Source organism: Vigna unguiculata, chromosome 4 (assembly GCF_004118075.2).
Source record: "Vigna unguiculata cultivar IT97K-499-35 chromosome 4, ASM411807v1, whole genome shotgun sequence".
Classification (NCBI taxonomy): Eukaryota; Viridiplantae; Streptophyta; class Magnoliopsida; order Fabales; family Fabaceae; genus Vigna; species Vigna unguiculata.
In genome coordinates this window covers 38,335,228-38,359,405 of record NC_040282.1, presented here as the reverse complement: position 1 = coordinate 38,359,405, position 24,178 = coordinate 38,335,228, and the positions used below count along the sequence as shown (strand labels likewise).

Genomic DNA, 24,178 nt, shown 5'->3' with positions numbered 1-24,178 from the left:
TAATCTTGGTGCCACAAGTCTCAGCGCCAATCCTGTTTTCCACTCTCGGATGAAACATATAGCCTTAGCCTATCATTTTATTCGTGAAAATGTTCAAAAAGGCAAGTTTCAGGTATCCTTTGTATCTACTGATGATCAACTTGCTGATATACTCACAAAGCCTCTACTTCACCCTCGGTTTGATTCATTACTGTCTAAGTTGTCTCTCTCTTCCAGATCGTCCAACTTGCGGGAGGATATCAATTATAATAATTAGTTTTAAATTATAATAATGAGTTTTTATTAGTCAGATTTTATATATCAGATTTTCCCTTTATTTAGATTAATTGTTAGTGCTAAATTGGTGGAGTTTGTTCCTTAATTCTTTCCAATTTACGTTACCAATCTGTATATTTATACTACTGCAATCCAAGAATAAAATATCAATTCAAACTATATCTCTATAATACTTTTGTTTGAACTAATAAAGTCAAGAGAAATAATACCATAAGTAATTAAATTTATAATATATTTATGTCTTACTCTAAGATGCTTTTTTTTTTCATTAAAATTTTTGCTAGAATATAGAATCTTGACTGTCATAATGCCTTTAACAATCTCATAAAATAATAGTTTGTTTAACATATTTTAATGATATTGTACCTCTACCCAGAAGTAAAAACATAACTAGTAGTTGAGTTGATTTTGTGTCATTAGAATAAAAAATTCAAAATTCCACACAATGAATGTCATAGCTAGAAGCAACACAAATAATATTACCACTAGAAGGAAAAACAATATTAGGGATATCACAAACACAATTTATGTTAATTTATCCTTTAAGGGGTAACCCTCCATTTTCACATTCAGCTCCAACAAAATTGAATTCATCTCATAAAGGTGCTCCTTCAACAATGTTTCTTCCTTCATGTGAAGCCTAAACAACTATTTCTTGAGAAATAATTTACTTTAAACAGATTATCATGAAGAATTTCTCTAACTTTAACCACAACCTAAAAATAAAATTTCCATTTAAGTGAGAGACAAAAGAGCTTCATATATTTATATAGTTATACACACATATAACCACTACAACTTGATTGTCTTCCCCTAAGAAATTTGTCCAGTGTTATAATATATAATGGATTAACATGGGTCGTAGTAATGAGATAATGAAGGTAATTTTAATAAGTCCTGTTATAGAAATGGTAGTGATTTTGTCTAACAATGTTAGCAGTGAAGATCCTTGTCCTCTAAAGGTTATTAAATTATTCAAGGTATCTACGTTCCACTAGAGAGTATAGGTATAACATGAACTATTGTTGATAATTTTCCAGCATATGAGGAAGCCATGTAGGTGTATTTAATGATTTCTATGAACAACATGAACAAATGATTTCTATGACGGTCATCAAGAGGAAAAGATAAGAAAGATGAAATGAAATGAAATGAGAACAAATGTTATATAAATAACTTTAAATGACACAAATATCATCAATATATGATTAGGCGAACATTTTTATATATGTTATTATAATTGTTATAACTAATTACATTATTAGATTTTTGTTCTCTTTTCGTTCAGGAAAAGCAGAATCAACAGGGGAAGAAGTGGGTAGTTTCCTTGTCCATTCAAGCTATTTTGGGTTAAGACTAAGATGTGTCCTAATTCTCCTCCGACTTTTTACGAAATTGGGTGTTCTTTCGTTTAAAATCGTCCATCTCTTTTGTGTTTCTCTCTTTTTAGATTATCAAACTCCTTTATGAGTTCAATTAGTAATGTTGTCATACTTGTGTAGTTCAAAATTGACTTTAAATATATAATTACATTTGATAAATCTCACTTAATATAAGAGTAAACATCAAATATCAAATATTTTTATAAGAGTCAAGTAACCTTTGTAAGATTGAAATGTCTCTAAGTTTTGAATTTTTCTCAAATCTCCAAAGTACTTTATTTCTTATTACACCTTTAATTATATATTTTTTCTTTGTGAAATTTCGTTCAATGGTGTATCAAATCATTTCTAAAGCACATATTTGATAATTTTTACTTCATATTGATAGTTTTATTTATTTATTTTATCATGTAGGATATTATTTTATACAATTATTTATTTTTTCTAACTCATTCTAATAAATGAAATTTTATCATTGTAATTGTATAAAGATTTTTCATTTACTATAATATAATAATTAAATGTCATTATCATGAAGTTTAAAGATAAAATATTTATGTTTAAATTCGAATTATTATTAGTTTAGTTTTATGTGTCATTTAATCAAAGTAGTGTATTATAATCTTTATTAATATATATATATATATATATATAAAGATTTTATTGTAATTTCGAAAAAGAAAGTAAAGAGAATTTGAAATATTTTTAAACTTGAATATTTGTTGTCTTTTTATAATTTAAAAAAAATATAGTTTAACTTTATCAACTTTATTTGATTGTGTTTTTCAAAAGTAAGGAATGTTCTTTTTGCTATGACAATTTATTTATATATAATTGTGTTATATTTTATATAATTCTTTCACTTGCAGTCAATTGTAGGTTGGTACTTTTATTTAAAATTGATATAATTATCATTTATTTCTATCTATTTGATATTAAATACGTTCTTTTGATATTGAATATTTGATATTGAAACAGTAAAAAAAGGAGTATGAGCATGGATACGAGTGTACCCGTTATCTAATGGGGATGACAATAAAACAAAAGTTTCATATGTTGAGTATATATGAATGACCCAAATTACCAAGTATTACACCACTAATTTAGCATTGACACATTTAATAATAAACACTCGAAGAGTACAAATATATATATATATATATATATATATATTACAAGATTTTACAATCCTCCATAGTTTGTATTTAAAGTTTTTCAGAAGAAATATAGCCATGACATATAAGGAGGGATTACAAAATATCCAAATTATGTACATATGTATATATTCTACACTAATGTCTTAAAAAGTCGCAACCTCACTATTGCCCGTCACCACTATCTACAAAATTCTATACTCATGTATAACATACAGTCATTGTAAATGAATATCACAACACCACAAAACAAAGGTAAATAAGTGAAGAATAATCAATACTACATATACCAACATTATCATAAAATCTAAAAGTAATATTTTACTGAAACAAATATAATTATTCTACAACAAGCTCAAAAGCCTACCCATTTATCACACTTTCTCCGTTTGTATCATAAATTTGATTCAACAACAAAAATTGCCTTCCAAACAAGGTTTATCATCAACCTTAAATCAACAATTGTTAAGAAGTGGAGTTTAAGCCTAACTCAACCCCACAAAACTGCCTTGTAAGGTGAGGTTTGCACCCCACTTATATACTATGTAATTTCTTTATCTCTAGTCGATGTGAGATTTCCAACAACAACTTGCAACAAGAATAAAATTTCTATTATAATACAACTCTCATAGCTCAAACATCATAACACAACCCTCATGACTCAGTCATAAAATAAACATTTGCCTTTACTTTCAGAAGACCAATGTATTAAGTGAACTCAAAGACCTTGACACCTGTCATAACTCCCTCTTGTCTCTTACGAGATACAACTATAGATTTACATTGAGACACTAATTCCTCTTGAGTATGACACATGTAAATACATGACTTCAGACAAGAATCTTCTTCGACTCTCAGAACTAGATATTTTCCTTGACATGAGTTCAATACTAACAAAGTCAGGATAATCACTACATGAAAATCTCCCTTAATACACTACCTAACAATCACATCAATTTAGTATTCCCTCCCTAGGAGTCACTACCTTCACAACAACCACACAATAATTCACATGTCTCATTCTCATATGAAGTTAAATAATTTCACCATGACATACATATATATCTTACCTTGGCCCAAACTCATCACATATTATTTATTCCAATTTAAATGCTAATGATTCATCATTTATTTTCTATTGCATTAATATAATATTCAATTACAATATTTCAATCAAATATATCAAAATATTAAATTGTATAGTCCTTTTAACATTTAAAACACAATATTTTCTCAAACTTTCACCCAACGAAAATAAAACCAGGGCTCATTGGAACTGAAAATCCAAGTCACACTAGCGTTACAAAAATCGTGCTCAATGTCCTCTAGTGCGCCCAGCGGTAGGTGATTGGTGCCCAATGCCACAATCCCTGGAGTTATCTTGAATCCATTTTTCAAGTAGCCCCAATGGTATACAGCTAGCGCCTAACGCTCTAAAGCCTTGGATCTCATTAGAATCCATTTTTCCTTTGGTGCCCAACGGTTCTGAGGTCTCACCCGACATCATTACAAGAATTCAGAAACCTCAATGTATATGAAATTAGTAAACTGGTATATCTAAGTTTTTATACTACTTTATTGTATAAAATAAGCATAGTTTAGTTCCAAATCATCTTAAATTAATAGATTTTATCCCCCTTTTCAATAAGATAAATCATTTAACAAGTTCACTTCCCCCCACCTTTAAGACACTCTCCTTTTGATCATCCCAAATTATAATAGATCAAATCATTCATACTAAAAGAAATAAACAAAGAACAAAATTCAAGAATAATACTAGATCAATCCAAGTAGAACAACATAACCATTTTACATCATAATAGTATGCAATAACACATATATATCATTACCTTTACAAAAATATGAAACAATAGTATTCTAAAACCTCAACTAGCTTCTCTCACCTTAAAAATAATTTTTCCTCAAAGTTAATCTCCATTAGCTCAAGAAACACTGTTTCTTGCAACTAGGCACCTAAAATAAATTATCCAAACAAGACAAAAACTCGAGATAAATCAAGCTGAGATAACCACTTCTATCAACTGACTTCACTAAGATCGATGACTAAAACAACATGAAAACTAAATAAGAGTGATTTTATAGGATATATATATATATATATATATATATATATAATATATATATATATATAAATTTACTACATTTTAAAATTTGATCGGATCAAAACACTCCTTAACTTCTCAATTTCATCATGGTACACAACTAAATTTTGAAAATGATGAGAAAATAAAGATGAAATCAAAAGAGAAAGAGAAAGAGTAAAAATATTTGACTTGGATATGATAAAAAATAAGTATAAAATTTTACTTTAGATATAAATACGTAATTTTACTTTTGAGAATAAGAATGATATAATGAGACCTGTTCCCACCCTGTTACCATTCTATATCAATTTCACATTAAGTTCTTATTAGTTTATTCCATCTTAATTTATTCAATTTAGATTAAAATTAGAAAAATATTTGTATTTTTCAATCTGAGTCGTCTCAATTATATATTTAAAATTTTTAATATGATAATGCATTTAAATATAATTGATTTCTCGCTGAAATTAAAAGAAAATATGCCTCCGAAAATTGTGTAAAGAAGTTCAAGTTGTATACAACATAAGACACTATTCGACTTTTACACTCCAACACAATTCATTAGAACTAAACGTACGGATGTTGAGAGAAAATTACCTACACACAGTTTCTTTCGTGTTAAAACCTATTATCCAATAAAAACCAGCCACGTCAGCAATTTTATTGAAGTGGCTGCGATGTATCACCGACTAATCTCTGCTGTCACTTTCGCGACGCGTGTCTCAATACTGACCTGCCACTGCAGGTGAACAATAGCGCGTGACCGGTTTTGCGGGTCACCCCCACATTGTTATAAACTCTGCGATTTCAATTCTTTACACTTCCGTTTGCTTTCTTTTTTCAGCTCGCGGTTTTCGCAGTGAGTAGTTCTAAACGATTCGTTTTGGCACTGAACTGTTTGAAAGCTTCATTGGGGGTTTTCAATTTTTCAGCTACTGATCGATCTTGAAGTGAATCCTTTATGCTTTGTATTTTTAATTCGTGTAGAGAATTACACTTTATTTACTTTTTTTTTTTAGTTTTTTGTGGTGTTAGGTTTAATGTTTGCGTTTTCTGTTGTTTGGGAGATGTTCCCGTATTTTGGTTACTTCGTTGTTTGTTGATGGTTGTGAACTATTGTGCATGCCAGTAATGGAGTTGGGGTGCTAGTTTGTTCTTTTGAGTTCCTTTGTTATGTTTTTGAATTTGATTTTGGGTTTTAGGGCTTTTGAATGTGTGAATTTAGAGTTTCGGATTTTGTTTTTATCACTATGATATTGATCTTTACACGGATTTGGGTTCTGATTCACTTTAGATGGAAAAGTGAACAGTCATAGCTCTGACGAGAAAATAAAGCGAGTAGATTTAGACATCTTAATAGTTTGTCATTAGCATGCGTATGAAATGGTTTTACTACAGTCTCAACTGTTACCTCATTTTTCTCTTTGAAGCGGTTGGAATTAGGATTTGATGTGTGAGATTGTTGCGTTGTGATTTTTCTTGGAAAAGCGTGTTGATCATTTCCGGGTTTATGCTTGTAAACCAGGTTTTTTTTCGCTCACTTGTGTTTATTTTTGCTGAAGTTTTCCTTGTACTGACGAATATGTATATGCTTTTTTATTCTTTGTTGTTTTAGATTTAGATCAGAAGTTGTCCAGAGTTGAGAAAGAATAACAGTTTTGGGTGCATTTGGTTGAACGGGAGTTGGTGGGTTTGGTGAAAGGTTTTGGAATATAGTGAAGCTTGAAGATTTAAGAAGGGATAGGAGAAATACTACCAGTGGTTCACAAACAATCTGTGTGTTACTTAGAGTTCATGAGCTTTTGGAGAATATTTAAAGTACGAGTTAAGCTTGGCTCTGGAGGGCTACATAGACTGCAGTCAACAAGGGGGTATGCCCCCCATGACACCTTCGCGGGTGACGGGAGGGTTAACCCAATCATCATCACATTCTGGAGTTTTCTTTCAAAGAGATGGACTGTCACAGAGTGTAGTTAACTCTCACCTAAGCTCATCTTTTGTTAATTCATCCAGCACGGTTTCGGGAGCCGGTCATTCAAACCTGGGTCTGGTTTCTGGGGATATGAATAATGCAGTTCTAAATAGTGTGGCAAACTCAGCACCAAGTGTTGGAGCTAGTTCTTTAGTCACAGATGCAAATTCTGCTCTCTCTGGTGGCCCCCATTTGCAGCGAAGTGCCAGTGTTAACACGGACTCATACTTACGATTACCTGCCTCACCCATGTCATTTACGTCAAATAATATTAGTATTTCGGGCTCATCAGTGATCGATGGTTCCTCTGTAGTACAGCAGAGCTCTCATCAAGATCAGAATGTTCAACAATTGCAGCAGAATCAGCAGCAGATGCAGGGTGCTTCAAGTGCTACATCATTGCCCGCATCTCAAACTGGCCCGTCTTCCCTTCATATGGGTGCACATGTCCCTGGATCTTTCATTCATGATCCAAATAATGTATCTCAGCTGTCAAAAAAACCTAGACCGGATATCAAACAGGAAGATATAATGCAGCAGCAGCAGGTTATACAACAGATTCTTCAGAGACAAGATTCCATGCAATTGCAGGGTCGTAATCCACAGTTACAGGCTTTACTTCAACAACAGCAGAGACTGAGACAACAACAACTCTTCCAGTCAATGCCACAGTTACAGCGAGTGCAGTTGCAACAACAGCAACAACAGCAGCAGCAACAACAACAAATGCAATTAAGGCAGCAGTTACAGCAACAAGTGATGCAGCCCTCTTCTGCTGTCAAGCGCCCATACGATAGTAGTGTTAGTGGGGTTTGTGCTCGTCGATTGATGCAATATCTCTATCATCAAAGGCAACGGCCAAATGTGAGTTCTGTTTATTTCTGCCTTTGATGGCCTATCTTAGTGTCACATCTAGGTTCACTATATCATCTGTTTATTCTTCAAGGTTATTCCTTTTGTTTCAGGAACTTATTATTTATGAGCGCATTGTTTAATGCTTTGGGTATTTTGAAGTTTATTTTTGTTACAACTCTGTTATTGAATTTTACTGTTTGCTTTAGGATAATAGTATTGCGTATTGGAGAAAATTTGTGGCTGAATACTACTCTCTTCGCGCAAAGAAACGGTGGTGCTTGTCGTTATATAACAATGTTGGGCATCATGCACTTGGTGTTTTCCCGCCTGCAGCAATGGTAAATTTTTGCAGTTGCTATTTATTCTTGAATTGTATTTCTTGCTTATAAATAGGGTGATTGATGTCTTAATATTTTCTGATAACCATCTATTTAACTGTTCTTTAAAAAAGTTAATAGATTTTATTAACTTATCATGTAATTGATGACAACTCTTAGAATGCTGCTCAAGCAGAGTTATACTTTAAATTGCATTTGTTTTGCTTTCTATTTTGGGTATATACCATTTTACCCTTTCGATCTGTTAGTGCTATTAAATCTTTGATAAGTACTTGTGTTGACATGGATTTTTCTTTGTTCAGGATGCGTGGCAGTGTGACATTTGTGGTTCTAAATCTGGAAGGGGATTTGGTAAGTATATGAAGAAGGAAGTATTGGAGTCCATATGATTTAAGATTTTTTTTTTTATTGTTTATTTCTTGTTCTCAAATTATTACAAATATGTCACTTTATTTCCTGTTTTCAAAGGTTTTTATAAGAAACTATGTGTTGGAGTTTGTTGTTTTCACCATTTCATATATAACTTCGTATAAATAAGAAACACAGTGAAAAATGATACATTTGTAATGATTAATTATTCATTTGGTCTCTATAACCTTAGAATCTTTGTGATTTTGCCCCTTCATCTGATGTGCGTGCTTTGGTCCCTACATATCTTCTAGGGTTGGAAAAGTACAATTCTGTTTTCCAGAATTATAGGGACTAAAACGGATGAAAAAGTATGTGTAAGGACGAAAATGAGTTTAAAAAGTATTGTATTATGACTAAATAAGTCATTTATTGGAGTAGGGACTAAACTGTAAAGATTGTGCTGTTATAGGGATCAAATTAGTAATTAAATCTACTTTTAAATATTTTTTAAAACATGAAATTTAAACAATCTGCTTTTATCAAACCACATCTAAGCGGTCCTGGTGTTGTTGTTTTCTAGCATGTTTTTATGAAATTTAGTTTCATTGTAAAATTTCAATTTGTTTTTCATTTTGTTTAAATTTTGTGGCTGATAAGTACCCAGTAAAGTCAGTGCTGTCCAGTGACCAGATATCACATTCTTAATTGTTACTTTGGTTTAACCCTGAAGTCTAACAAAACTAGCTGAACTAAATGCAACCAATAATAGGATGATCAAATAACTGATTCTTAGCATGCAACAGTGGTAGATAAACAATTTGTGCATTGGATGTATATGTAGGCTAGATAGTTAGCATGCTATTTATTTAATTTTCTTATATAAATCTCATAATCTTATATGTGCATTCTGGATTTTTTCAGAGGCGACTTATGAAGTATTACCTAGACTTAATGAAATCAAATTTGGCAGTGGAGTTATTGATGAACTTTTGTTTCTGGACTTGCCACGTGAAATAAGATTTCCTTCTGGTGCAATGATGTTAGAATATGCAAAAGCAGTCCAAGAGAGTGTATATGAGCAGCTTCGTGTTGTTCGTGAAGGCCAACTTCGCATCATATTTACTCAAGACTTGAAGGTTACAAAATTATTTTTATAGTTTAGTGTATTTTCTATTTGAATCTTATTTACATAATAATGACTTCCTGAAATTCTTGTTAATTTGCCCAGATATTGTCTTGGGAGTTCTGTGCAAGGCGGCATGAAGAACTTATTCCTCGAAGGTTGGTTGCACCACAGGTATTATTCTGCTTTGTTTAGACTGCTTTTCACTTTTGGAGTCATTCTTTGTTTTGAATAGATGATGGTGCTGTTTGGTTGAATATTTTGGTTAAGTAGATCTTCATTTCTTGCCTGATTTTAATAGACAGTTGGGGGTGTAGAGACTACCCTTGAGTGAATTACTTTACTTACTCCGAATATTTCTGTATAAAAAAATTCTGCATGTGTATGCTTGTTTTATAATTAACTCCTCACATCTTCAATTCGTCCATCATATTTCTCAAGACGTCATGCATAAATGAAAATTGGTGAATGGTGACAGTAGTAATGTATGGAAATTTGGGTAAGGAAATTGGTGGGCATTAATGAAGCTTTACCTTATTTTATAAAAGTGGAGGTCATGGAAATTAAAGGGGACAGGTTTAAAGTTCTAAGAGACAAGGAATAAGAGATGATCCCCTGTCTTAAGGTTGATCAGTATGGCATGATTCATTTTGCGGCTAATTCATATTATTTACAATTTTTCAGGTCAACCAATTAGTTCAGGTAGCTCAAAAATGCCAGAGTACAATTGCTGAAAGTGGGGCTGATGGGGTTTCTCAGCAAGATTTGCAAACAAACAGCAACATGTAAGTTAATGCATTGTTGTTCCTTGATGTATGGTATATTTAGTAAATCCTTCTCAGTTGATATATTTTTCTTTACTGCACAGCTTGTGGGATGTTTTATTCTTGTAATAGTGCATAGTGTGATATGGCTAGAAAGCATATTGTGCAAACTATATTTCTTCATATTTACTGGATTCTCTGTATGTTTCCTTTTTCTTTCTTTGGGGCAGAGGGGTGGTGGAGCAAATGCTGTTAGTTATTAGGTGATACAGGCTTTTTTTGTGTTATTACTTTTAACTGAAAAATACAACTTCAACAAAATAGGTTATTGAACATGTTTACTTTTCTAAATGCAATATGGCAATCCAATTTGGAACCATGTGGAACATGAGAGGAGAAATACTCTTGCTGGAAGTCAATAACCATAAAATAGGAAACGGATAGATCTTAATTAACATTTTTTATATGTACAGGGTTGTTCAAGTCACACGCATTCATATTTTTACATTAAGGTTATTCAAGATTAAGAGCATCTCATGGCATCTTAAATTAAATATAGATTTGAAATTGAGATTCTGCTTTGCTTTTGTCCAACATACTCTCTAGTTGGGCATTTTACAAGTCATGTTTGGTTAAAAAGTATCTGGTTAGAACAGTCTGTGACATTGATTAGTTCAATTAATAAGAAAATTATATTAATTATATTATTGATTTGTTTTGTGGGTTGAGTTGTGAGCCTAGTTCAAGTTACAATTACAATGAGACTAGACTCAAGCTTAAAGTAATGTTTATTTTGCATCAGGGTATTGACAGCAGGGCGCCAGCTTGCAAAAATTTTGGAGTTGCAATCACTTAATGACTTGGGTTTTTCTAAAAGATATGTGAGATGTTTGCAGGTATGCTATAAAATTGTATTTCAAAATTTTTGTAGTGTTGAGTACTATAGAAAAACTCGTCATCTGTTATGCTATGTATTTTTCTCAATCCTCATTACCTGCTACGATGGTTGACAGATATCGGAGGTTGTCAACAGCATGAAAGACCTAATTGATATTTGTGAAGAGCACAAAATTGGGGCAATTGGTAAAATTTGCTTCTGGTTTTTATGATCACATTACCCTAGGGTTCTATTTTTAATATTCTTGTATGAAGCTGATTCAATTTTCGGGTTTGGAAATATATTTTTACATCGTCATTAACCTTTGTAACATTGATCCAACATTTACGTGCAGAGAGTTTAAAAAATTATCCTCGACTAGCAACAGCCTCAAAGCTCCAGATGCAAAAGATGCAGGAAATGGAACAGATGGCAAGTGTTCATGGTCTGCCTACTGATAGAAACACACTCAATAAGCTGATGGCAATGAATCCTGGAATGAACAGCCACATAAACAGCACTCATAATATGGTTAATCGTGGTGCTTTGAGTGGGTCAGCCCATTTAGCTCTTACCAACTACCAAAATCTTCTCATGAGGCAAAATTCAATGAATTCTAGCCCTGGCTCCAATCCTGGATCATCATTCAATAATTCTAACCCGAGTCCCTCTTCTGCTTTGCAAGGAGCTGGTCCTTCTTTAATTCCAGGCTCAATGCAAAACTCTGTAGGTGGTTTTCCAGGTCCCCATCTACCCCCACAGCAGCAGCAGCAGCAGCAGCAACTCCTTCAACAGCGTACATTAAGTGGAAATGGTTTACTGCAACAAAGTCATTCACAGGGGTCCCAAGGAAATCAAGCCCTACAGCAGCAGCAGATGATCCAGCAACTGGTGCAGGAAATGTCAAATAACAATGGGGGAATGCAATCACAGTCTCTAGGTGGACCCAATGCAAATGGGAATCTGGGAAAAAATGCACTGGGTTTTGGAGGCCATGCCCCATCCGTAAGTGGAGGTTCTGTCAATGTTCCAGGAAACAATGGACCCATTTCAAGGAATAATAGCTTCAAAACAGCTTCAAACAGTGATTCTTCTGCAGCTGGTGGCAACAATGGATTCAACCCAAGAACATCTGATATGCCACAAAGTCTACATTTGCAAGGTATGGTTCAGGATATTGGCCATGAGTTCGCGGATAGCTCCTTCTTTAACAGTGATCTTGATGATAACATGGGTTTTGGCTGGAAGGCATGACTAACACAACTGGCCATGTAATTGGCATATCTTGTTGAAGTGTTTATTTTATTATATTATCATTGTACAGGATACTTTCAATAGATGCTGTTTTTTTCCTGGTTTTCAGTGTCATAATTTTCTGAATGGAATTTGTTTGGACTTGGACTCGAGTAGGTGTTTAGGGATTTTATTTGAGGGTTTTTGTCCTGCAAGTGTAATCTATTGGACTATGACAGTAAGGATTATATACGGCACTTACATTTCTTATCTAATGAGCTTAATCAAATGCCACTGACAACACCATTACCTATAATACAAAGCTATCAGATCTGGAGCGTTTCAAATACTCATTGCAAAACCGAGGATGAAAAGTGAGATTAATGTGGGAAAGATTACGGGGACAAATGAAACCAACTGGTCTATTACTATATTACGGATGATGTTTATGTCAAGAGGGTGGAAAATACCACAATTTGGAGCAAAAGGAAAACAAAAATGAAAAAAAAAGTGAAAATTAAATTTGTATCAAATTTCATTTTAATGACAATTAATTTTAAGATACGAAAGAAGGTGAAAAATAATACTAAATGAATTGAGAGAAAAGAGTAGAAATAAGTGAAAATTTTTGTAGGAATAGCTTGCCCGGCTTCTGCCGATTTTGGTGAAGTTCTATGACGTATGATAACTCATTTTTTTCTTAATTGAATCGTCAAACCTACGAAAGACTTAGTTTTAACTTTTTTTTTCTAACACAATTGAAGTCGACTATTTTTTTAATCAGTCATCGTTACTATCAAAATTTCAGTTTAAAATATCTCTTTTATCTCGAGTTAATTTTTAATTTTATTTAAAGTAAAATAATTTTTTCTAATCACTAAACATTATAAAAATTTATAAAATACTTTACTTTAAGTAAAATTAAAAACTAATTTAAGGATAATATAAATTGTAAAGATAAAATGACAAGATCTTATACAACTTGTCAGGAAAAAAAATAATTAAATTGAAATTTTCATAGGTTTGAGCGTTTCAGTTAAAAAAAGTGAAGTTATCATTAGTCATACAACTTCACTTGAGTTAGTCATGTTGGCCAAGATGACTTTATATTTTGGAGAGTTTGTTGCATTCCCATGTTTCCTTAACCATCCCATAACAAGCTAAAGAGTCAAATTTGTCTTTCTCTTCTTCTCTTCTCTTACCCTTAGCACTTTCATATTTTCCTCAACCTTCACCCGATCTTCTTCTTTCATCTCTGCCTTCACCCTATCTTCTTCTTCCACCTCCAACTCCAACTCCACCCCATCTTCATCTTCATCTTCACCTCCATCTCATCTTTTTCTTCCACCTCTACCTTTGCCTCCATCCCATCTTCTTCCACCTTTATCCTAAAAAGCATTCACAAGTGTCCATTTAACAAATAAAAAGATCACAATAACATAAATAATATGAAGTGTAAGAAGGAGATGAAATCAATGATGAAAGACAAAGAATGTAAAACTCAATACTACAATCCATGTGCACCGTGGATTGTATAATCCATAATGCAAAATTACATTTAGGATTGTATAACTTGTAATGCAAAAATAATTGTGAATTATACAATTCAGATTATACAATTTGAAATGTAAATTTATATTACAGATCGTACAAATTTGTGTTACGGATTGTCCAATCTAAAATGTAAATTTGTATTATGGATTATACAATCCGAAATATAAATTTACATAACAGATTATACAATCTAAAATATAATTTTACATTACGAACTATATAATCTGAAATGTAAATTTACATTACAGATTATACAATTTAAAATATAATTTTACATTACGAATTATATAATTTATTCTGAAATGTAAATTTACATTATAGATCATTTAATCTAGGATATCTATAAATTACACAATGCAAAACTATAATTATAATAATTAAACAAAGGTATAATTAGAATTTTAAAATATACGAAGATGCAAAAGAAAATATGGAGGTATAAGAAGAAATTGCCTACCTTTTGAAGTCGCAACCCCATCCTATTTCACCCCGTTTTGTAAAATTTTAAAAATTCAACCCTTTTGATAATAACAAAAGTAAATTAACCCACCGAAAAACAAACTATTTATCCACAAGTATATTTTAAATCAGGGTTTAGAAAAACACTCACAAACTTGTATGTTTTCATTATGGTCATATATATATGGTTGCTTGCTTTGAAAAATGAAGTAAAAACCAACAATTATACTTTTAACTTCGAAACTTATTGTACATAAACACATTTCATCATAGTCTCAATAGTCTCAATGATGCATTGCACATATCTTATTCTCTAAAATATAACTTCACAGAAACCTAATCTGAAACACCATATCAAAGGTCCAAAGATTGTGTGCATCAACATTCTCATCATCAACACAAATGTCTGTCTTTATCAGTTCAAGCCACACCAGATACATTATTTACATTATACACTTGATAACTAGCCAGGAAGGCAAGACTCATGTAACACAGAAAAAGATGAAGATGAAATATTGCCTCTGCTCCTACAAATTATTGTGCTCAACATATGCTATGCTATACAAATGCCTTTACATTGACAATTGAGGTTCTTCATTCCTTGCAATTTCCCACTAATCATCAACTACAACAGGACCAGAACCAAGCAATGCACCCAAAAGAATTTGCTCCCAACGTCTCACACCCCTCTGCACTAGGCTCGAGGTTATTGTGCGCAAGCGCGATGAACTACTCGATTCCGGCGAAGATGTTGAAGAAGACATGTGAGGATCTGTTGGAGGAGGATGGTATTTCAAGGTACACTTCCCTGATGGATGATGAACTTTAACATCAAATGATGGTGAAAGTGGCCGTCCCATAACTTGAACATGGGAGATACTGCACCATAGTAATGCAAGACAGATAAACAAACAAATGCCAATTCATTCTTAAAATATAAGAACATTTGATACTACAAGGTGAATACAAACTCGGTCTCAGAATATATGATGAAGGACCCATTTGAATAAACTTTTTCATGAACATTAAAAGGAAAGAAAAAGAAATGAGATATGCACAAGTTGAAAAGGATATAGAGAAGTTGTATGAGATAACTTCTACAAACCAACTTATACATAAGCTATTTTTAACTTCCAGAGAAGTTTATTCAATTTTTTCTTCTTATTTTTCTCCTTTAGAAGTGTTTATGGAGAATTTTATCCAAACATGTTCTAAGTTGGAAAAGAAACACTAAATAAAAGTTAGGCAATGAACTAACAGAAAGAACTCAGAAATAACTTAAGGCTCTTCATGCCACTATGAGAACATGTTGAATGATTCAGCATCCAGTGTACATAGAGTAGAAGTATGACATTTTAATGAAATGTCCTCTTTTATTACATTACTTTTCATCTTTACTCAGAATTTCCGACAAAAAGCCCTTGTCATGATGACCCTTGAGTGGCATTGGTGTCATGTTATGAAAGAAGCAGTGTCCAATTGAAGAGTGGACAGTTAGAAGAGAAAGATTAAGTTCTTTATGTCAATTTAGTGTGTGTGCATGAGATAAAAGAGAAGGCTTGAGAAACAAACCATATGTAGAATAATTCATCCATTTCTTGTTTTTGAACTCTACCCAACAACTCAACTAGCAGAATGCCTCCAATGCACAGAACAGGTTTAGGAAGCTTGAATTTTTGCAACCTGTTTTCCTGTAAAGTCGGTATGTTACTAACATTTCCAAGTGTCAATCACGGGCATAGAATACTGTTTTGTAAAATACAATGCAGTTTCAATCTAAAAAGATTGACATGGTTACTTCTCTCATCCAACCTGCCAATTGATCAAGCTGAAGATCTGCCAATTACACAAATTTTTGCTTCTCTGTTTGATGCTTAGTACTGTTTGAACTAACTACTCTCTAGGCATATAAAAAAACATTTTCATTATCCAGAAAATTTGCAAGTCAAGCTTCACGCTAGAATTTCCTTAATGAAGATAATTAGAAAGGACAGAAAAATACAACTAAATACGTGAATGATTTCCAGAAAAGATCAGTAGACGAATCTCAAGCTTCCTCTTTGTTGAGTAAATTGAATGGATAAAAGAATATTCAAGAAATGCATTTTAAAATGTAACTCACTTGACACATTGGAAATTCAGGTGAAGTATACGTCCATATGAATTGATTATCGCCCAAGACTTCATCAGCAGTTATATTATCTACATCACTCTCTGATTCAATTGGGTATCTTGGATGCCCCATTCTGAATCGGACAGCCTTAGCAGAATATATAGGGAAACCATGCTGAAAAAATGCTGACAAGTAAACATAGATTATCTGTCAGATGAATAAGCAAAAGTTCATGATCCTCAACACACCTAATTCACAAAAACAAAGGAGTTTAATTTAGCTATTTACCTTGGAACGGTTGGACATGAATCTCTGTAACAAGACACATTTCTGAAACAAGCTTGTAAACTAAAGTCTCAGGAACAGAAGGATCGTTTTCCCCTTTGCTTGACCAGTATGATGCTCTATATTCAGTTCTATCACCAGGCTCCAACGTATGTAGAATGCTTTCTTCAGGGTAGTTATCAGTGCTAGATGCACTAATAGCTTTAGAGATGCAATTTTTTCTCACAGGATGAAGACCAGAGGACAAAAATGCATAGACTTTATGATTTCTCTTAAGATACTCCCAATTTACACAACTGCCAGAAGTGTTACCTAGTGGTTCAATAACGTTGTCAAGCTCAATCATATGTGTAACACCAGATATTTCAGGAAACATTGCCAAGCAAAGTTGCTTGCAGAGGCCATGTTCAATAACTGCAGAATATTAAGAGTGCATATTAATACTGCGAAAAAAGTTCAAAGCACTATAAAATGCACTACAAGGAAATATACTCAGAAGGCTTACCAAATCGGTGCCAAGAACTGGAAACAGCAGAAACCCTAACAAGATCACAGGGGGCGTCCAAATGGGTCAGAATCTTGATTGACATGTCAGGTCCAAGCAATTGAATGAAATCCACTTTGTTTTTCTCTTCAGACATTTTCCAAAAACCAAAGCCTGACAGCAAACAGAACAGCTATGATCAACAAACAAGTTGAAATTATTTTCTTCATTAACAACCACAGACCCTATCACGATTAAAGCACTAAACATTACAGAGTTGGAAATTTTGAATACCGAAAGCCTGGAACCAAAAAATTGACCAAAACAGAAACCAAAAATGTTTTTTTTAAGTAAAATGAAGAATGGCTAAAAAAGTATGTATTTCTAACTCACTAGTATTTTTCCAATAAACTTTTCACAACCACAAAACTTAATTGTCACCATTTTACCAAAGCAGAAAAGGAAAGACGGTTACTTTTCTCAAGCAATTAAATTGGTGAGCAAATAAAGCTACACCCCAAATAACGAAACATTGAAAACATGAAACATGGGAACCTTTTTCTCTGCAAAAAGAGTGTGGATCTGAAGATATGAGAGGGACCCTTTTGATTGTGAATTGAAGAATAAAGAGACAGAAGCAGGAGAGTGGTAATTGGTTCGGAACCGCTATTTGTAAAGAAAAAGAGTGTTTCTAGTTGCACTTGCAGACGAGAATAGTCAACACTCTAGATTTTTATGAAAACTTCTTCAGAACAAACATAAATCCCTAGAAACTTAGATCGCTGATAGGATAAGACAGAATCAGGATAGAAAAATCTATTCTAATTATTCTTTTATTTTTGTATGATTATTTCCAAGAAAATAATACATAGGTATATAAAATAATGAGACAAAACTTATTTATTTAAAATACATAATGTTCTTTTATCATTTGTAAATATTGTTTTTGTGTATTAAATATCATATAAAATACGAAAATCATACGATTTAAAATATTATCAATATTAACTTGCAGAAAAAACTAAATAGATTTTTATCCTGTGTACTTAAATAGAAAATGTATGCATTCTGAAGATTTATTTTATATTCTTTCTTATCATTTATTAATTTGGCTTTTCCTTTTGTATCTATTGCTATATTTGAGTTCAACATTTCAATGTTCATTCCATAAATTATGTTACTTACATCTTTTCTTTGTAGAATAGAAAGATGAAATTTGAGCACCGAAAAAGACTGATATCTATGTTTGTGAAAAAGGATGTCCCAATATTTAAATTTCTGTAAACTCATATAATGTTTTCAAATATAATTTCGTTCTATATAATTTTTTAAAATTCAATTTTTTTCCAAAAAATATTTAAAAATCATTAATTATTACAAAATCCCTTAAGCTCTACAATTCCACTCTTACCAAACACACTTGACTTCTGTCACGGTATAATTGATGTCACCTAGAAATCCCACTTAGATCGTGACTTGATCTACTTGAGGTAGAAATCAAATTCATGACTTTGACTTTGATACTAATTGTTAGGATCAGACACTTACCACAAAAAAAATTATAACTATCAGTTAAGGCGCAACTCTTTTTACTTAAGAGTGTAACACAAGTTTAAGCGTCACGATTCAATTGTTATCCGACTCACTTGACCTCTACCACACGACAATTAATGTCACCTGCAATAATCTTCTCTTCAACAATTATCCTACTAAAAATCTCACTTTGTGACTTGTCCTACCTAATTTTCATGGAACAATTGTGCAACATATATATATATATATATATATATATATATATATATATATATATATATATATATATATATATATATAAGTCTTTTAAATTTCTAATCGAGTAAAAAGAAACGTGGGATAACATGGCCTAACAAATGTGAATGTCAAAGGTGTAAGGTAATGTTGGATCACATGCATGATTGCGTGCACATACCAATTAAAGCGGTTGCCTAATTTATCTTAAAATCATAAGTACAATTTCAGTATATGTTTAGAAATTTTATAGGATTATGATAGTACGACATTATCATTCTTTTATACTTTTATTTAACGATTATAAATATTCTTATTTATTTTAAAATTTGTTTATATTAAAAAAATTACAAGTAAGAGAAAAAAAGTCGGTGTCAAAGAATTTTTTTTACTTTATATATGTAATTTAATAAAGCAAAATCTCCTATATAGTCCATTTGTCCTTCTTCTCAACAATGATAAGCATCGATAACAACTTTTAAAACCTATTTTATATTTTTGAAAAATAATTAAGTTGAATTAGTATATACCGATAAAGATTAAATTATTTTATTAAATTAGAAAACAAGAACCGATAAAAGAATAAGAATTTTGATTAGGAAATTAAATATTAATACTTATTTTTGGTACCATTATTCATTTTAATGGAACATGTTTTATCAAGAAGACTTTAAATACATACACCATATTATATTTATATAAGTCGGTGACTCATCATTAACTCTGATATCACTTATAAATCTTTAGGATTGAGTTTATTGAAAGACAAATAACATCAATGAGATTTAAACTCAATTCACATAAGAGATTGAATAAATAGTTATTAGGTCCAATAATAATAATATCATCCACATGAACTAAGATAACACAAAAACTTAAATCGCTACCTTTAGTGAACAAATAATGATTAGATTTAAATTATTTATAATTCTTACAAAGCACAATATTATTGAACTTGATAAACCATGTTGTCATAAATGTATTTCTATGTTGTCACGTGTATATCGTGTGCATGCATGTATTGTCATATGTATGTCCAAATGTTATCACATGTGTATCTATTTATTGAGACATATATGTCCCGTTAACAAATGGACACACACATGATAATATAGTTTGTCATATCAAATATTAATGTTATTTGATCACGACAACCATAATGATAAAGTTTGAGACCAAAATAATTCATTCGGAAAAAAATGAACAAAATGCAACTTTAATTATTACAAGTTACTTTATATAAAACCAAATGCAACCTGGATACTATTTCACATATTTGAATTTATTTACAGAAAAAAAAAGTCAACAAAAAAAACACTCACAGCTGCACCCTATAAAACAACAGCCTTGCTACAAGTAACTCTCCTCTTCCCAATTCGTGTTCAGGACTTCCTTTGTGACAAAAATAGGGTGCCCAAGTAACTCTTCCTTTTAAAAAAAAATAAAAATAAAAGACCCAATGATCTGAAAAATCTAAAATAATAAAAAAATTAAAGCTAATTAAACAAACCTAGACCTAATTTTGCTCTCACAAAAGTGATTAACTGAAAACACAATGACAAGTATACTTTCCCTAGAGTAAAAGTGCTAGTAACACCTCCTTTTCAACTTACTCTCTTAATGGTTAAAATTGATTGAAAACTACAAAATCGAGAAAGAAAGAAAAAAACTCATTAAATAAACGAGTTTCAACTTTTCTTTAATAATTTTTAATAAATTTCAATCGGTAAGAGAGTATGTCCAAAAGAATGTGTTCCTAACATTTCTCTCCTAAATCTGTTTCAGTCTTTCTGAAAAGTCCTTTGGGCAAATCACTACCCCATCTATGCAAAGCCCACCTTTGGTGTGCGTGCAATCAATTTGGGCCAAAGAAAACTTTATGTTTGTTGGCTCATTGGGCTTCTCAACTGCAAAGTCCCCAACATGATAGTGGGCCCATTCTCCAGGCCCACGCAGATAACACTGCGAGAGTGAACTCTGACCGTCGGATGTAGATAGCTGAAATCTGACGGGCTTGATGTCCCATCCATGAACTTGATCAAGGTTGCATACTCTCCGGCCCAATCTCTTTGTGGGCTTCCCCAATTGAAGCTTGAAAAACACACTATAGTTTCCCTTTGGAAACTCAAACTCTAGTTCCCCCATTACTTCAACCCACCACATCTGTTGAAGATATGCAACACTCTTGAACCTGCATCATTTAAAAATGTTAAACATAGTCTATGATAAAATAAATTATTTTTAATAAAGGAGAATTAAAAAAAATGATTTTCTACTAATTCTTTTTTTAATTCAATGAATTCAAACAAAAGGTGTTTATGTTGTGGTGGAATATATATTCAACTACATATAAGTTAACCCTACATATACAATGTTAATTAATTAATATTACTTTTCCTTGAATAGAAGTCCTTTTCAGCAATTACACAATATTTTATAAATGCAAGTTGCTTGCTTTGTTGTTCTTTTAATCTAAAAGATGCTGACTAGGAGGAGTTAGTTGACAATAGTCTAAGTTTTAATTATTGATTTATTACTTTTCCAAACACGTCCTTCTCAACTTATTTTTATAGCATTCCCTAAGTGCAAATTGCTTGCACTTTTTTTCTTTAATTTTCATATAAGATGTGAATGGCTGACTAGGACCAATCGCTTTCGTTGCCAAAACCTATTCTAAGTTTCACCCTTTCTTTCTCCCTAAAACTTTGCTGTTTGCATCAATAAGGTTCAAAATCAGAAATTTCCAAGACATATATAAAGTGCAAAACACTCAAATAAACAAAATAAAAATAAAAATGAGGTATACGTGTTTACCTCAAAGAAATAATTTGTTTCATACAATTAAAACAACTACAAATTTTGTGATGGAAATATTTCAGAAAAGGATATCGTGTAGTTAATTAATTTTTTATTCTCGAAATAATTAAAATAGCTACTATTCTCGTAAAATAAACGTTTTTTATATGTTTTTAATTGTATTATTATACGACGGAGGTGCCAACTGCACACATACGGCAAGAAAAAGACTTTCGATGCCATGTGCTGGCTTTGGATTTGTTCAAAAATTCGAAAATGACTTTTACCCAAAAATAAATAAAAAGTTCCTTTTTCAATTTTACCTCATCGATGAAGAAAACAGACTTAATTTTGATTGCAATAAAAACCATAAGAAAAATAAATTATATAATAATAAAAAAAAACACAACCAAACCCACTTTTCATCAGAATTCAGAAGCATTTTACAACCCTAATTGCATATATTGAAGTTTCAGTTCACCATCTTAGTTTCTTATGTTGGGTTTCATTAATTAATTAATAAATTATATATATATATATATATATATATATATATATATATATATATATATTAACATAATTGAAATGGTAAATTTTGATATAAAATAGATAAAATACATAAAAATAGAACAAAGTATTATATAGATAAGAATATCTCACCTGGATTCCTCAGTCGGAACATAATTCCAATATCTTCTATCATCTATTCCTGTAATCTTGAAGGCTTTTGAAGAAATGAACAAACAAACTTGTGCACTGCATCTGTCAAGCCAAATCTCCTAAATTCACCACAAAGGAACAACTCAAACTTGTCAATGCAATGAAAAAAGGAGAAAACAATGAAAACAAGACGAAGAGAAGCGATGAAATTGGAAAGAACACACACATATTAACTAATCATCAAATCTAAGATTCAGTAGTGGTTCGGTTCTTCGACATCAAGCATCATAAATCATACATCATACATCAAATGATGCTCGATGTCGAGGAACCGAATCGCTGTGAAGATCGATCAATGATGAAATTACCTTGGTGCCATGGTCGAAGAAATTGGGTGTGCAAAGTTTGGCATAGATCTCTTTCTTGGTGATGGAAGAAAGATCGGTGTGTTGACCGAGTACTTTTTTGAGAAGGAGTTGATAGTTTGAGGGCAGCTTTGATTCCCATACAAAGTCTGCAGAAGAAGCTCTGTGGAAGGCTTTGTTCACTCTGGCCAATGTGCAAATCTCTTGTGGATCAAAACTCATCATCAGAGAAGAGATGCAGTTCTCAGGAACATCATCAAAGGTTGTCGCCTGTGGGGAGGACAAAGAAAAGGTGCCAACTTCATCGTTTTCCGCGGCACTTGTGGAAACACCAGCGCCCATGATGCAGAAGAAAAAGGTTTGTGATTGAAGTTTTTGGAGTGAAGAATTGAAGAAAGGGTTTTTGTTGTTGATGCTGGTGATTTAGTTCAGTGGTAAAGGAGGAGGTGATAGAGCATAAGAGAGAAAGAAGGAGAAAGAGAAGGTGTTTCCATGTTTTATTGTGAGTTTTGGATTTAAGAAAGGGTTGTGGGAAGCTCAGGTTTTGGCTTATAAGAAAGACACTTGTGGTGTGGAACCTTGAGGCAAAAACTTATAATAAAGTGAAAATTATTGGGTCCATTCTTCTTATTTTGGAACATGAAAATAAAAATAAAAAATAAAAATGGTGATTAAAAGTGGACGTGTCCATGAGTGTGCAAGAATATCATATCATATATCATATGGGTGTTGATTAATTGTATCCTAATATATATTCATTATGTGTGGAGACCATGGATGCACTATATTCTCTCTCTCATATTTCATCAATTTCTTTTTCATAATTTTTCTTAACTTTATTGTAAAAGATTTTACGCTTTAACTTTAATTTATAGTATATAAGTTTGTGAAATTGAATTAAATTTAAAATTATTTTTTTCATTTTTTTTATCAAATAAGGGTGAAAAAGTCTTATTTTATAAAAATAGATTTATTTATAACAATATTTTTATACTAGTGCTCCTCGAGTATATAATGTGAATTTTATTGATTTGATGATCGTTAAATGGTAGGTGTATGTTAATTTTTATTATCTTTATAATTTATTTATTTCCGTAAATATTTTGAAATATTTACTCAAAAGCCAAAAGGAAACCAAACCACCAATCAAATTAGCTAGTTACCTACCTATGTCTATTTATTTGGAACAATGAGGTCATGATATTGAAAGAAATCTAATTTAAAAATTTGTTGATGTTTTTCTGAATCATTCTACGATTTTTCTC

General features: G+C 31.9%; 3 protein-coding genes across 6 annotated transcripts; 1 reads left to right on the top strand and 2 right to left on the bottom strand.

The window, feature by feature from the left end:
• The first annotated feature begins 5,706 nt into the window (after positions 1–5,706).
• LOC114182662 (probable transcriptional regulator SLK2) lies at positions 5,707–12,705 on the top strand. Of its 3 annotated transcripts, none has more exons than XM_028069569.1 (10): positions 5,707–5,776; positions 6,533–7,753; positions 7,951–8,082; positions 8,385–8,433; positions 9,355–9,569; positions 9,662–9,730; positions 10,241–10,341; positions 11,123–11,216; positions 11,334–11,403; positions 11,553–12,705. In XM_028069569.1, the coding sequence occupies exons 2-10, from the start codon at positions 6,791–6,793 to the stop codon at positions 12,449–12,451; spliced, it is 2,592 nt and encodes an 863-aa protein (XP_027925370.1). In that variant the 5' UTR covers positions 5,707–5,776; positions 6,533–6,790; the 3' UTR covers positions 12,452–12,705. The 3 variants fall into 3 exon arrangements, with proteins under 3 accessions (XP_027925370.1, XP_027925373.1, XP_027925371.1); XM_028069572.1 differs by having other exon boundaries at positions 5,753–5,867; XM_028069570.1 differs by lacking the exon at positions 5,707–5,776 and adding an exon at positions 5,783–6,442.
• A 2,092-nt stretch (positions 12,706–14,797) lies between these two features.
• On the bottom strand, positions 14,798–18,098 carry LOC114180417 (F-box protein At4g00755-like). 2 transcript variants are annotated; one of them, XM_028066737.1, is made up of 6 exons: positions 17,881–18,098; positions 17,347–17,499; positions 16,845–17,255; positions 16,566–16,741; positions 16,016–16,134; positions 14,798–15,322 (listed from the first exon to the last, which is right to left on the bottom strand). In XM_028066737.1, exons 2-6 carry the CDS (start codon positions 17,480–17,482, stop codon positions 15,058–15,060), a joined length of 1,107 nt encoding a protein of 368 aa, XP_027922538.1. In that variant the 5' UTR covers positions 17,483–17,499; positions 17,881–18,098; the 3' UTR covers positions 14,798–15,057. The 2 variants fall into 2 exon arrangements, with proteins under 2 accessions (XP_027922538.1, XP_027922539.1); XM_028066738.1 differs by lacking the exon at positions 17,881–18,098 and adding an exon at positions 17,801–17,864.
• Positions 18,099–20,326: 2,228 nt separating this feature from the next.
• On the bottom strand, positions 20,327–23,484 carry LOC114180984 (F-box protein PP2-A13-like). The gene is made up of 3 exons (XM_028067291.1): positions 22,917–23,484; positions 22,549–22,667; positions 20,327–21,283 (listed from the first exon to the last, which is right to left on the bottom strand). The coding sequence occupies exons 1-3, from the start codon at positions 23,253–23,255 to the stop codon at positions 20,863–20,865; spliced, it is 879 nt and encodes a 292-aa protein (XP_027923092.1). The 5' UTR covers positions 23,256–23,484; the 3' UTR covers positions 20,327–20,862.
• Positions 23,485–24,178: the final 694 nt, after the last annotated feature.

Coding starts and splice junctions, on each gene's coding strand:
- LOC114182662 (XM_028069569.1), top strand. CDS start 6,791: ATGCCCCCCATGACACCTTCGCGGGTGACGGGAGGGTTAACCCAATCA. Junction 8,434..9,354: donor TAAATCTGGAAGGGGATTTG/GTAAGTATATGA, acceptor GGATTTTTTCAG/AGGCGACTTATGAAGTATTA. Junction 11,404..11,552: donor GCACAAAATTGGGGCAATTG/GTAAAATTTGCT, acceptor ATTTACGTGCAG/AGAGTTTAAAAAATTATCCT.
- LOC114180417 (XM_028066737.1), bottom strand. CDS start 17,482: ATGTCTGAAGAGAAAAACAAAGTGGATTTCATTCAATTGCTTGGACCT. Junction 16,135..16,565: donor CTGAATTTCCAATGTGTCAA/GTGAGTTACATT, acceptor CCGACTTTACAG/GAAAACAGGTTGCAAAAATT. Junction 15,323..16,015: donor GATGAATTATTCTACATATG/GTTTGTTTCTCA, acceptor ACTATGGTGCAG/TATCTCCCATGTTCAAGTTA.
- LOC114180984 (XM_028067291.1), bottom strand. CDS start 23,255: ATGGGCGCTGGTGTTTCCACAAGTGCCGCGGAAAACGATGAAGTTGGC. Junction 22,668..22,916: donor TCTTCGACCATGGCACCAAG/GTAATTTCATCA, acceptor TGGTGAATTTAG/GAGATTTGGCTTGACAGATG. Junction 21,284..22,548: donor GTTCCGACTGAGGAATCCAG/GTGAGATATTCT, acceptor TAAATGATGCAG/GTTCAAGAGTGTTGCATATC.